General features: G+C 41.0%; 1 protein-coding gene across 1 annotated transcript; it reads left to right on the top strand.

Moving 5' to 3' along the window:
• Positions 1-5,287: 5,287 nt before the first annotated feature.
• Positions 5,288-10,829, top strand: LOC102296125 (acidic mammalian chitinase). The gene is made up of 12 exons (XM_005939768.3): positions 5,288-5,399; positions 5,695-5,760; positions 6,110-6,139; positions 6,224-6,428; positions 6,718-6,774; positions 6,873-7,038; positions 7,819-7,943; positions 8,184-8,307; positions 8,666-8,848; positions 9,231-9,347; positions 9,454-9,580; positions 10,436-10,829. The coding sequence occupies exons 2-12, from the start codon at positions 5,742-5,744 to the stop codon at positions 10,642-10,644; spliced, it is 1,362 nt and encodes a 453-aa protein (XP_005939830.1). The 5' UTR covers positions 5,288-5,399; positions 5,695-5,741; the 3' UTR covers positions 10,645-10,829.
• The last annotated feature ends 3,233 nt before the right edge of the window (positions 10,830-14,062 follow it).

Genomic DNA, 14,062 nt, shown 5'->3' with positions numbered 1-14,062 from the left:
TCCGTTGTGCGTGGGAAGAAAACTTCTTTTACAGCGAAAAAACCCTAAACTTCCGAGCAAGCACCGAGTAGCTACGACGTAGTGGGAAACTCACAGAGAAACTCGCGGATTCTTCCACTGACCGCTGTGGCACACCTGCACCAGGGTAAACCTCCGCCTACCCCACTCGTGCTTTACAGGTGAAAATAGAGCAACACTCCCTGCCAGTGGCTGATGCCCTCAGCCGCTGAAAACGCTACGTCCAGGAGGGAAGTGACGGAAGTGACGGGGAAAGGTAAGCGACCCATGTTGTAGGTGACGTCAGACGCCGGAGATTGGCGGAAAAAAAAAAGCGAAATGGTAGCATAGAGTTTAACAAAGTGTTTTTCAAGCTTCAGTATTACCAAATATACTAATCAATTGTCATATAACTAACAACATCTGTCCTATCATCTCTAACACCCTGGAGGACAACGGGGAGAGTTTAGACGCTCTCCAAGAATACATCGAGCGGTGCTTCGAAGATTTAGTGATGAAGAAGGCCCAGAGCGCGTCTTCCCCGGCCAAAGTTGAGACGGGCGATATCGCCCGGCAGACTCCCCCGGCACAACATCGCCTGCCAGCAAAGATATCATCGACATCCTGGAGTCAATCGATAAGCGATTGTCCAGTTTTGATGCAAGGCTGTCCCTGGTGGAGATCTTACACCGGGAATTTAAATCTCTAAAAGAATCCCTGGAGTTCAGCCAGCGGCAGGTGGAAACACTTGCTGCGGAAAACGCCACGCTACGGGACTCGGTCAAATCTCTAACCGAAAATGTGACCCAATTAAACATAGAAAATAAAAAAATAAAAGAGACCGTTATAGATTTACAAGCCCGTAGCATGAGAGATAATCTGGTGTTTTCTGGTATTCCAGAGTCTGCCGGAGAGGACCCGGAAACGACCGTGAGAAGCTTCATTAAAATCCACCTGAAGCTGCCGGAGGACACGGTGAAAAACATAGGGTTCGATAGAGTGCATCGCATAGGGGCTCCGAAGACAGGAGACCACGTCCTATTGTAGCCAAATTCAGCCACTTAAGCAGAAGGAGCAGGTGAAGAGTCGCGGCAGAGAGCTGAAAGGAACGGATTTCAGCGTGAACGACCAGTTCCCCAGAGAGATCCTGGAACGACGCAGGGTCCTCTTCCCAGTCCGACGTAGTTTTATCCAGAAAGGCTCCCGGGCTGTCATCGCCGTGGCTCTACAGGACAGCTCTACCGCGACCCTGGCACACTCCATGGCTGTATTGACCGCACACCAGATAAGAATCCGCTACACTATCCTCTTCACTCACACTCTCTTGTATTAACTTTTGCTTAACTATGTAATTTCAGTTTGCTAATTTAGTATAACGTCACCGTCACTCTCCACCAATGCTTTAATTGGAATGTTTCCGTTTTTATTTCTTTTCCCCTCTCTCTCTCTCTTGTCGCTCACCTTGCTCTTTGGTTTATTTGCTTCTCTTTTCTATCACTGCGTCGATCACCTGTTTCCCTATCCATCCACAAGCGACACTGTCTATTTCTACATGCTTACTCTGCACGATCACGCACACACATGCGTTTAAAGGTCCCCTCTTCAGGTTGTAAATCGTGTTTTTAAAAAGTAACTAAGTAACTAAGTAATTAATTACTTTTGAAAATAAGTAATCAGTAAAGTAACGGGATTACTTTTTTGGGGAAGTAATCAGTAATTAGTTACTTATTACTTTTTTCAATTAACTTGACCAACACTGTCTACCACACTATATAAGACAATCAACACCCAGGTTGAGTTCATTCTCCACCTCTCCTTTGCCACTCCCCCACCTGCAGAGTGGACTCCTGTGGAGCAGAGACCTCCTGCAAGGATCTGACAAACTCCCCGCCGGTTGAAAATAACCCCATTTCCGCCGGCGCATCAAAGGCCCCCCACGCCAGGGCAGGGCCCAAGTGCATGCACCCACCCACAACCCCGGCGACACACCAGCCAGGACCTGAGCCCCCAGGACCCAGCCAAAGCCTGGAGACTGAGCACTCCCAGAACCCCAAGACCCCACGCCCGCCCCAGACAACCCAGGGGCAGCTAGGTCACTGGGCCAGTGACCCATGTCCACCAATGCAAACCCACCCCAGCCCTGCTGCATGCAGCCACCAGGAAAACACCGCCCAAGAGTTACCAGAGCCCCCATCAGAACATGACCACGGGCCCCAGTTGGTGCTCCTCGGTTGAAATGTCCCTAGGGATTCCCCAGATGCCCCAAGCCCACGCCTATGACACACACCAGCGATACTAGCAAAGGCGTGACAAAACCACGACACCCCAAACCTCACAAGGTGATGGAGCCGCTCAAAGGAGCCCAAAAGGATTGATCTAATGTGATGCCAGAGGCTGTATCAAGACTAATGTGATCTATTAGATGGTTTTTATATTGGTTAGAATTAAGATTATTTTTATTTTTCCAGTTAATGAGGACCGTTTTCTTGGCGATGCATAGGGCCGTAAAAACCACGTGGGCTGTGTTTATTTCTGCAGTGACCTCATCCAAGTTGACCAGCAAGCACACTAAAGGCTGGAATGTTGCATTTCAGACACTTTGATAAGTCTTCACATATGTCACGCCAGAATTTCTGAACTGGTGGACAGAACCAAAGAGCGTGGATGTAATTGTCTGGTGAATTGGTTTGACAGTGTGAGCAGTTGTTGGTAGACGTAAAGCCCATCTTGAACATCCTATGACCTGTATAGTGCACTCTATGTAGTATTTTGTATTGAATTAACTGAAGACTGGGATTTCTAATCAATTGAAAGGTTTTTAAGCATATCTGAGACCAGAGGTTTTGGTCTAAGCTGATCGATAAATCTGGTTCCCACTTTGCAATAGGAAGTGATATTGATTCATCTGTTTTAGAAAGTGTTCTGTATATTTTAGACAATAATTTGGGGTTTAAGAGTAAGAAATTGAACCACACTTGGTGGTGTTTGTAGTTCAACTTGACCCGGTTTAAATTTCTTTTTTACTATGGATTTAATTTGTTGATATTCTAAAAATCTTTTCTTGTTGATCCCATTTTGTGTAACTAGTCTGTCAAACGAAATAAAGTCTGTTCCTTCCAATATATATTCGAAGTATTTAATTCCTTTGCAACTCCAATCTGGAAAATGAATCATATTAATGTTTTGTAATATGTCAGGGTTGTTCCAGATAGGTGTACGTTTGCATGGGATTAATGAAGACTCCGTCAATTTTAGAAACTCCCACCATGCTGTCAGAGAAGAGCTGATGCTGATGCTTTTAAAGCATTCATGTCGTTTGATGTTTGAGCTGATAAATTGTCTGAAATCTCTAGATTATTGCATAGTGCCTGTTCTACTACATCTAGCCAAGGTTCATCTAACAGAGCGTGTTTGAACCATCCTGAGATAAACTGAAGCCTGTTGGCTAAGAAGTAGTGCTGAAAGTTAGGTAGATCTAATCCTCCTTTATCCTTGGTCCTCTGATACACTGAGTTTATGTTTCCAAAGGAATTTAGAAATATGAGAATCCAAAGATCTGAACCAGTCTGGTGACGGTTTGTTCGGGATCATTGACAATAAATAATTGATTTTTGGCAAGACCATCATTTTTACTGCAGCGACCCTTCCCATGAGTGATGTGGGTAGAGATTTCCATCTAGCCAGGTCACCTTCTTCTTTCTTTATTAGTGGGATGTGGTTTAATTTAGTTAAATCTGCAAGCTTAGGACAGAAATTAATACCTAAATATTGAGTATTCCCAGGTTACAGTGGGGTAGAAGAAGACTTAGGGAAGGAGCAATTAATCGGAAGAACTGTAGATTTTGACCAGTTAATCGAATAATCTGAAAACTCTTGAAAAAGAGTTTATTAATGTAATTACCTCAGAGAGATTGGTTTGTGAGTTCTGGAGGAAAAGCAACACGTCCTATGTTCTACATCCTTGCATATTATGCCCTTAATCACTGTATTCTGTCTAATTGCTGCTGCTACTGTTTCAAAAACACTGTTAACAGTGAAGGGGAGAGTGGGCGTCCCTGTCTGGTGCCCTCAGGAGACAGAAGCTGAAGGATGTCTGGTCATTTGTTCTGACACAAGCTGTTGGAAAATTGTATAATACTTTTTAACCAGTTTATGAAAGAGGATCCAAAACCAAATTTCCAGTTAACGCTGTCAAATGCTTTTTCTGCATTTAGAGATAATTTTTTGCTTTCAGTGTTTTTTCTGCATGAACAGTCTATTAAATTAAGTAATCTACGTGTATTTGTTGATGAGTGCCTACCTTTTATGAACCCAGTTTAGTCAGGATGAATTAAGAGGGGGGTTATCTCCTCTAGTCTCTTTGAGAGAGCTTTGCAGATTATTTTGAGGTCTGCATTAATAAGGGATATTGGACGATAGCTTGAGGGATACAGGGTCTTTCCCTGGTTTTAGCAAGAGACTAATATTTGCAGAGTTCATATTTGTTGGTAGTCTGCCATTTTCCATGAATTCCTGCAACATCCTGTGGGATACTGGTGGCAGAATTGTCCAGAGTTATTTGTAGAATTCTGCTGGAAAGCCGTCTGGACCTGGAGCCTTATTACTGGGCATACCCATCAGGGCTTCCTGGAGTTCACCTGGTATCAGTGGGGACTCCAGTGCCATTACTTGACTGTCTAGTCATTTTGGAAGAGTTATGTTTTTCAAGAAACTGGTTAATTTCATTTTTAGATGGATTTATTTGTGGTGAATATAAAGTTTCATAGAAATCCCTGAAAATGTTCATTCTTCCAGGGTCGTATATTGTGTCACTGTTGGTCTCTGTTTTAAATTAAATCAGCTTTCAGCTTTAATTCAAAGGATTTAAAATGGTGCTGCATTAACTTACAGCCATTTTATACACAGTCCCACATTTTTAGAAATGTGCCCAGTACTAAATTAATATAATTATATAAGGATATAAGAGTTTTTAAATACTTGGCTTTGCATTCTGACTTTAATCTACAGCCAATGAACATTCTGCACACACTGCATCATTACAGTTTATCTCAACCTAACAGCTGGGAAAGGTTTCAGCACCCAGACAAACCTGAAGTGGTTAACCAGAAGAAAATGTATGGCTGGATAATTTGCTGTTATTAATTAATAGATAGAGTACTGATTATGCTTATCATTGCAATGTCAGCTATTGATCTGATTGCTCATTTCCAAGTCAAATTATTGATTGGGTTTACCATGTCTTACCTGGAAGGGGGGTTATTAGGCACGTCACCTAGACTCCCACCATCCTGAATCTTTATCACTTGCACTTTGATACTTTCTATTAGTCATGAATGAGTAAGATATAAATCTGTCCAACTCCATCAAGCTCTGAAGTCTGCTCCAGTGTGCCTTGCAGGAAGGTAATGAGATCGATGAGTTCAGTCGGGTTCTGATTTGTGTTGTACACAGCTAGTATTTTGCTGCAACTGGGAATATTGTTTGTACATTGTAGTGCACATACTAGCAACTACACATAAGCCTCAAATTAAGGATTCAGTTAGTTTTTAGATTTTTTGTTGTGTTGTTTTAACAATCTGTAAAATTTCACTCAGGTAATGTTCATCTGACTAATTAAGGAGCAATTGTAGTTGAAGCTCTGATTTTGTGACTCGTGTAGGATAAACTATCTAATGACACTGATTTATAATTACTCAGAAGCTCAGTTCTACAGAAGGACACCAGGGGAGTCTCCAGACCACAACATGGCAAAACTCCTTATAGGTAAATAACGTTCATTCATTCTTCCATTAATTTTTCCTTGTTAATTTATTGAGCGGTAGAGCATCGTCATTATAATACTGAGTTCATCATTATTGTTATTTTAATTACTCTGTATTTTTTTTCTATCCTTCTATCTTGGATAAAGATTACGTGTATTTACTAGAGATCACGGCTCAGGCCAAGATTTAAGGATTTATGGTGTTTCTCAACAACAAGGCAGATGGCTGCATGGCATTTAAAACACATCAATTTACCAGCACCGGACATCAGCTAAAATGTTAACAATCATATCTAACAACAGTAGTAACAAAAGCGACAATTTTCACGTTTTCTTGTTTCCTTTTTTCAGCTCTGGGCATTCTGTGTGTTATACACATTTGTAAGTACCTGTGTTCATTGACCAAGCCACCATGATCAAAGTTTCAGAACAAACCCAACGAGTCTTTGCTCTATCTGCCCTTAGGTTCAGCCAATAAGCTGGTGTGCCATATGACCAACTGGGCCCAGTACAGACCAAGTGCTGGCAAATTCACACCAGATAACATAGATCCCTTCCTGTGCACCCATGTCATCTATGCTCTGGCCACCATTAACAGCTTCAACCAGATCAGCCCCGTTGAGCAGAATGATGAGGAGCTGTACAGGAGCCTTAACAGCCTGAAGAATGTGTGAGTTCAGTCGTGCAATGCACCAGTATTAACCACAATTTAATATTAGCCTGCAACCACTTTTAAGCCAAAAGCCACGTTTCAGTGTTTCCATCGCAGCTTCTTTCAGCAGAGTAGCTTTTAGAAGAACATTTAAATAAGAAGGATGAGTAACCTTGAATTCTGTCACAATATTTGTAATTATTTAGAAATAATTGGGATCACAACGATGACAGCAATTCGACTGGAAGTAAGGTGTTCCTTAATTATTTAAGGTTATGTCTTTGTGTCTCCTGCTCTCTGCTAACAGCAACCCTGCACTGAAGACTCTGCTGACTGTTGGAGGAACTGTTAATGGAGTGAGCCCGTGAGTTTCACCGTCACCAGTTCTCAGATCTCATATCTACCTCTATTACTTTCATGTAGACGAGATGTCATGTTTTATATTTCCCTGCATCCCACCAGATTCATTGCTATGGTTTCCACTTCTGAGAATCGTGCACTCTTTATCAAGTCTGCCATCAGTTTCCTGCATGCCCATAACTTCGATGGGATAAACCTGGACTGGGAATATCCTGGACACAATGGTAGCCCAGAAGGTGACAAGGAGAAGTTCACTCTATTGGTCACGGTAAACACAGCTCACACTGGCCTCAAATTTTAAATGCAATGTTGAAGCTAGACTACATTGTGGCATGATGGTTAGCGCTGTTAGCGGTGACAGTAGGTGTGAGTATGAGTGTGAATGGTGTCTCTGTGTTAGCCCTGTGAAAAACTGGTGACCTACGAAGAGTGTAACCTGCCTCTCACCCTGTAGCAGCAGGACCCTGAACTGAATAAGCAGGAGAAAATGAATGGATGCTGAATATCGAGTGTTTTCTCTACCACTGGATTCTTTTGGTTGGGTTAATTTCAAAAAGTTGCTTTTTGTTGAATTTTTGTTGATCACTGCATTGCAAAAATTTGTTGATGAAATGAAATAATTCTTGTAAAACAGAGCAGCCAATAATAATCAATCCATTCAGTGTCTCCATGGTCTCATATGTTAAACCTCACAAATATTAAATGAAAATAAGGTCCTGTGTGTCTTCGACCTTGAAATAACACTGCACTGGAAATCTTGTTTCTTGTGTTACATTCTGTACCCTGTGGTTGATGAAAGGATGAGTGTACCCTACCGTGTTTTCTTTCATTTTGCCTCTGTCACCATTCTTTTTCCTAACAGTTTACAATATACATTACTTTACTTATACATTACTGTATTTATGTAACAACTGACACCTTTTCCTCACAAAAACCAAAAAACCCTTTATCATAACAGTGCATTGCTTTGAGAATAATCATTCTTCACTGTTGTAATCAGAATTTTCTCTGACTGGCTCTGCGTTGCTTTTGCCCTTTCCCCCTATAGGAGCTTGTAAAAGCATTCGAGGCTGATGCCGTAGAAAACAAGAGAACTCAGCTGCTGCTATCGGCCAATGCTGCTGCAATTCCTCAGACTGTTGATAGAGCATATGAGGTCGCCAAGATTGCACCGTAAGCTTGATTTCAGCATTTGTACATATTTTCAGGAAAGTAAGGAATCCCCCCCAAAAATTTCACCATTACTGAACTTTAGCATTAGCAAATAACTCATTAGTATTAATTATTAGTGTTCCTTATTTCAAATGACACAGAGCCCAATTTTACATGTATTGTGTGACCACAAAGGTCCCATATGGTCTGTGTCTTTCACAAATGAACAAATGTATTGAACAAAAATTTCCAACCCAACAGACACTTTGACTTTATCAACATCATGACCTATGACTACCATGGTCACTGGGATCCAGTAACTGGACACAACAGTCCACTGTATGAGAGCGCTGTGGACTCTGGCATACAACTTCATTACAACATAGTAAGAACCACACTATCACATCTACATCTGTCTTCTAGGTTGTTGAAAAGAACACAATGAAAGAATGAACAGGGAGAGAGCCCCCCCACCCCCAATAACAGGGGGCAACTGTCCTGTATGCTATGAAGCCTGTTAGATCATATTATTGCTAGAATGTAACATTTAAAGAACATGTATATGAATTTCAACTAAACTGTTTTAGAAATTAAAAATAACCACAAGAATATTGAAACCCTTTTAATTAATTTAATATGCTCAATGTTCCTCGCTTTCTTCTTCAGATAAAGGTTATCCAATCAAATGTAACATAAAAAGTTTAACACAAGCTTTATGCAATGTTCGTCTCCCTGTTTTGTAGAACTCCTCTATAGCCCACTGGGTCTCTCTGGGAGCGCCATCTGAAAAGCTGCTGCTAGGTTTCCCTACTTATGGAAGGACCTTCCGTCTTAGCGGTGGGGCAAATGGCCTGGGAGCACCAGCCAATGGGCCCGCAGGTGCTGGACCCTACACTCGCACTGAAGGTTTCTGGGCCTTCTATGAGGTACAATAACACATTCATAAAAAGCTCAAGTTTGTTTGTGCTGTAAGTCACCTATTACTCCATGATTGGTGGCTGTAGCTCAGGAAGTAGAGGAGGTCATCTATTAATTGGAAGCTCTGTGGTTTGATCCCTGGCTGGTCCAGTATCCTTAGGCAAGGTATTGAAGCCCATGTTGCTCTCCAATGTGTTCATCAAAGTGTGAATGTTAGATAGAAAGCATTTAGGTGTGGAAAAGGTGCTTGTATGAATGCATGTTTCATAAATCCCTGTGAGTGCTCAAGTAGAGTAGAAAAGCCCTATGCAAGAACCTCTTCACCTACCATTTATCCACTTAAGAAGGAAAATGTCAGTCCAAAAGCCTGTGTTGTTTCTGGGTTACCAGATCTGTGACTTCACTAATACTGCTACTCTTGGATGGATCTCTGAGCAAGAGGTTCCATATGCCACCTATGGGAGTTCCTGGTTGGGCTATGATGACCAGCGCAGCTATTCTTCCAAGGTAAACAGGTTTGATATGCCTCAAATAAGACAAGTTCTTGCATTTGTTCTGTTCTATTGAATTGTGCCCACTTTTATTATAATCAGTTTTGTTGGCTGTCCTGCAGGTCCAGTGGCTGACTGCCCACAATTTGGGAGGTGCTCATGTGTGGACTATGGATATGGATGACTTCAGTGGATCTTTCTGCTCAGCTGGAGATTATCCTCTCATCAACCACCTCAGGATTTCAATGGGTAAGTGGTGTAATTCAGCTAACTCAGCGTTTATAAAATACAATAGAATACAACACAACTTTATTTATATAGCAGATGTAAAACCAAAGGAACACCAAAGTGCTTCACAACAAGGTTAAAACATAACAGATAACAGGGTACAAATAAACTAACAAGTGAGAAATGCTAGTTAAACAATCAATACAGATAAAACAGGAAATAAAGCATCTCAGTGTAATCTAGTGGATAAAATCACTGAGAATTCGTAAATGTAAGGTGGGGGTTTTAGTATCAGCAAATTGGCCCCGGGGAATATGGTTATTAAACTACACTGTTTCTGTTTTCTTCTCATTTAATATAAGAGTTATCAGAGAGCCAGTCTTGGACCTCTCTCAAGCACTCTAGCAGACAGTGTACTGGCGATGAAATGTCATCAGACAGTCGAAAGTAAATTTGAATATGGTCAGCATAAAAGTGAAAGGAGATATTATACTTCTCAAAGATAGAGAAGATAGAGCACATACAATGAAAACAACATAGGGCCCAACACAGATCCCTGGGGCACACCACAGTAGAGGGAAGCAACAGAGGAAAAGAAGCAGTGACGGAGTAGGACCTATCCGATAGATACGATCTAAACCAGTTAAAGGCACTATCCCTTATGCCTACTGTATGTTCAAGCCTCATTAGGAGGATATTATGGTCCAGCGTAACAAAGGCAGATGTCAAGTCCAATAAAACTAAGACCGTAGAGCACCCTGAGTCAGCAAATAAAAGAAGGTCATTAAGGACTCTCAGCAGAAAGAAATAAAAGAATAAAAACAAAAGTTTGGTCACTTTCTGCATATAACCTTTTTTCATTGTCCTGTGATACAGGCTTTGGTCCAAAACCTACCACTACACCACGCCCTACCACAACTAAGGATCCTGCTGCTGACTTCTGCCGTGGCCGTCCTGATGGGTTGTATGAAAACCCAGCTGACAAAACCACCTACTTCCAGTGCTTCCAAGGAAACACCTACCTGCACCATTGCCAGCCTGGTCTCATCTACTGGGACTCCTGCAAGTGCTGCAACTGGCCCTGAGCCACAGAAGCATGAATTAGAGAACAAAAGTTCAACAATACAAAACAGTCAATTATGGTTCAGTAAAATCTTGCCACAACTGAAACTGATAAACACCACTGTCCTGAGTGAGAGCAGAAACAGAAAGCATTGCATTTGACTCAATATTTTCTTGACAAAAATAAACTAAATCAATTCATAACGTGTTCCAGTGATTGGCTTGAATATTTGTCTTTGATGTGCTTCATAGAAAAAAAATAGACAAAAACAAAAGAAACTCATATACATGATTAAATATTTTTAAAACTGTGCCTTACTACATTATATGTAATTGAGCTGCTCTAATTTTAAGTGACAATTATTGCTATGTTTTCATTTTGTGAACTGATTAATAATAATAATAATAATAATAATAATAATAATAATAATAATAATAATAACTTTATTTATAAAGCACTTTCAAACAAAGTGCTGTACAACTGTTTAAAACTAAAGAGATAAAAAATAAATAAATTATAAAAAGCGATACATAGCAATACACGTAAAAGACACAATACAAGTTAAAAACAGTAAGAATTTAAAAACTAAAAGCCATGGAATTAAGACTTGTAAGATAAGGTGAACAAATGTGTCTTCAGCTTAGTTTTAAAAACCTCCACGGAGCATGCCTGCCTAACATCTTGAGGGAGGGTGTTCCACAGAAATGGGGCACGAAAAGAAAAAGCACGCTCTCCAATTGTCTTTTTTCTGGCTCTAGGAACCTTTAGAAGGCCAGAGTCCTGAGATCGGAGAGCACGGGATGGAACATAAAGATGTAAAAGGTCGGAGAGGTATGAAGGTGCCAATCTGTTTAAAGCCTTGTAGGTGAGCAGCAGGACCTTAAAATCTGCTCAAACCTGACAAGGTAGCCAATGCAGAGATCTCAGTACAGGGGTAATGTGCTCAAATTTCCCAGTTCTTGTTAAAATGCGAGCAGCTGCATTTTGCACCATCTGTAGACCTCTAAAACTTTTCTTTGGTAGCCCAGAAAGAAGAGCATTACAATAATCAATATGTGAGGACACAAATGCATGGACAAGAACCTCTGCAGTGTCGCTTGAAAAAACTTGTCTGATTCTGGCTATGTTCCTCAAATGATAAAAGGCGGTCTTTGTTATCTCTTTTACATGAGACTCGAAAGAGCACCACGTCAAACCACACGCCCAAGGTTTTTACCTTGTCCCTACAATTTATGACACTGTCATCAATTCTCAAGATTAAATTTTGGGACAAGTGCTGAAATTTGTGTGGCCCAATGACCATCAACTCTGTCTTATCATTATTTAGGAGCAAGAAATTATCCGATAACCAGCCCTTAATTGCAGATAGACAAGATTCTAGTTTAGAGACTTCAGCACAATTTCCATTGGTTAAAGGAACATAAAGCTGCAGGTCATCAGCGTAACAATGAAAGGTTACATTAAAAGAACGTAAAAGAACACCAAGAGGCAGCAGATACAGAGAAAACAGCAATGGGCCAAGTACAGAGCCCTGAGGGACCCCATGCCTCACTGCACAGGTCTCGGAGAGATCATTTTTAAAACTAACAGTCTGAGACCTCCCAGACAGGTAAGATCTCAGCCATGATAAAACATTTCCTGTAATTCCAATAAAATGTTCAAGCCTATCTAATAAAATGCAGTGATCCACGTGGCCACTGCAGCACTTAGATCCAGCAGTAATAAAACTGAAGTGCGATCATTGTCTGCATTTACCAGCAGATCATTTACCACTTTGACTAAAGCTGTTTCTGTGGAGTGATTTGGTCTAAAAGCAGACTGAAATGGTTCAAACAGATTGCTTTTTGACAATGCTCAGTGAGCTGCTTAAAAACCACTTTTTCAAAGATTTTAGATAAAAAAAGACAGATGTGAGATGGGTCTATAGTTTGCAGCCATGTCAACATCCAGTCCAGGCTTTTTCAAGATTGGCACTACCACAGCCGATTTAAAACATTCAGGAAAGACTCCGGTCATCAGTGAAGTATTTAAAAGAAACAGAATGTAGCGTCCTAATGCTGACCACAGTTCCTTTGTAGCCCAGGCTGGTAGAGGATCCAAAGAACAGGTTGTACATCGAGCTGCTTTTATAACCTTAGTTAATCCATACAGGGAAATGACCTCGAAGTCAGAAAATAGTTTATCAGCACCAACAGGCAAAGCAGCCGAGTAGTCTAATGAACAGCTTGAGGAGGGAGTAATCTGATTCCTAAGTGTTTCAGCCCTGTCTCTGAAAAACATAAGAAAGTCATGAGCTGTCAAATTAGAACAGCAGAGAGTTGACTTACTCTCTGTAAGTTGGGACACTGTGTTGAAAAGGAGTTTTGAGTTATGTTTATGACTCATGATAAGATTTGAGAAATAATTTGCTTTCGCTGCTGACATCGCTGATTGAAAAGAAGACAGTGAGTCCTTCCAAGCCTGGAGAAATACTTCTAGTCTGGAAGATCTCCAGTGACGCTCTGCTTTTCTACAATTTCTTCTCAAGTTCAGGAGCTCCTCATTTAGCCAAGGCATAGGGTTCCTTTGTTGACATTTCGACTTGTTGACATTTCGAACTACTGGACTCTGAACAACAGAGTCCAGTAGTTCAAGAAGTGTATTATTAAGGTTCACAGTCAAGGTGTCTACACATAACTCCTGGGTATAAATAGGGTCCAACACATCAGGTAGATGTAATTTAACTCCAAGCAATGCTTCGGGGCTAATATAACGAGATGATCTGAGGGGCAATCTTCCCCTCGCAGAAGCTGGAGATTTAGGGATTAAAATATCAAATAAAATTGCTGAGTGGTCTAAGATAGGTAAAACACAATTTTCAGTCATTGATACATTCAGTCCGTAACCCAAGACAAGGTCTAGGGTGTGGCCCTTACGTGTTGGCCCAGACACAAATTGTGTGAAGTTTAAGGAATCAATTACATTTAAGAAATCTTTGACCAGGGGTTTATCCTCACAACATAGATGAATATTAAAGTCCCCCAATATAAGAATCCTTTCGTAGTGAGCGATAAAACATGTCAAGAAGTCTGAAAATTCCGAAATAAACAAGTCATTATATTTAGATGGACGATAGATGACTATAATTAGAACCACAGGACAGCTTAAAGTCTGGAGTTGGGACTCAAATGAGGTAAAAACACCAGGACTTTGTATCTGTTTGCATTTAAAACAGTCTTTGATGATAGAGGCTACCCTGCCTCCCCTCCTAGAGAACCTGGGGAAGCAGAAAAAGCTGGCATCGGAGGGGCAAAGTTCCAGCAAGGGTGCCACTTCACCAACGCGCAGCCATGTCTCAGTTAGGAGCAAGATGTCCAGCATATGAGTATCAAAAAAGTCCCGAAGAACATGAGTTTTATTTGATACAGATCTTGCATTTAAGAGAGCTAATTTAACTCTCT

Source organism: Haplochromis burtoni, unplaced genomic scaffold (genome assembly GCF_018398535.1).
Source record: "Haplochromis burtoni strain Fernald_Lab_line unplaced genomic scaffold, NCSU_Asbu1 Contig_273, whole genome shotgun sequence".
In the NCBI taxonomy this organism is placed as follows: domain Eukaryota; kingdom Metazoa; phylum Chordata; class Actinopteri; order Cichliformes; family Cichlidae; genus Haplochromis; species Haplochromis burtoni.
Note: the sequence above shows the minus strand (reverse complement) of the source record. Positions and strands in the feature narration are given on the sequence as shown.

Coding starts and splice junctions, on each gene's coding strand:
- LOC102296125 (XM_005939768.3), top strand. Junction 6,429..6,717: donor CTTAACAGCCTGAAGAATGT/GTGAGTTCAGTC, acceptor CTCTGCTAACAG/CAACCCTGCACTGAAGACTC. Junction 8,308..8,665: donor TACAACTTCATTACAACATA/GTAAGAACCACA, acceptor CCTGTTTTGTAG/AACTCCTCTATAGCCCACTG.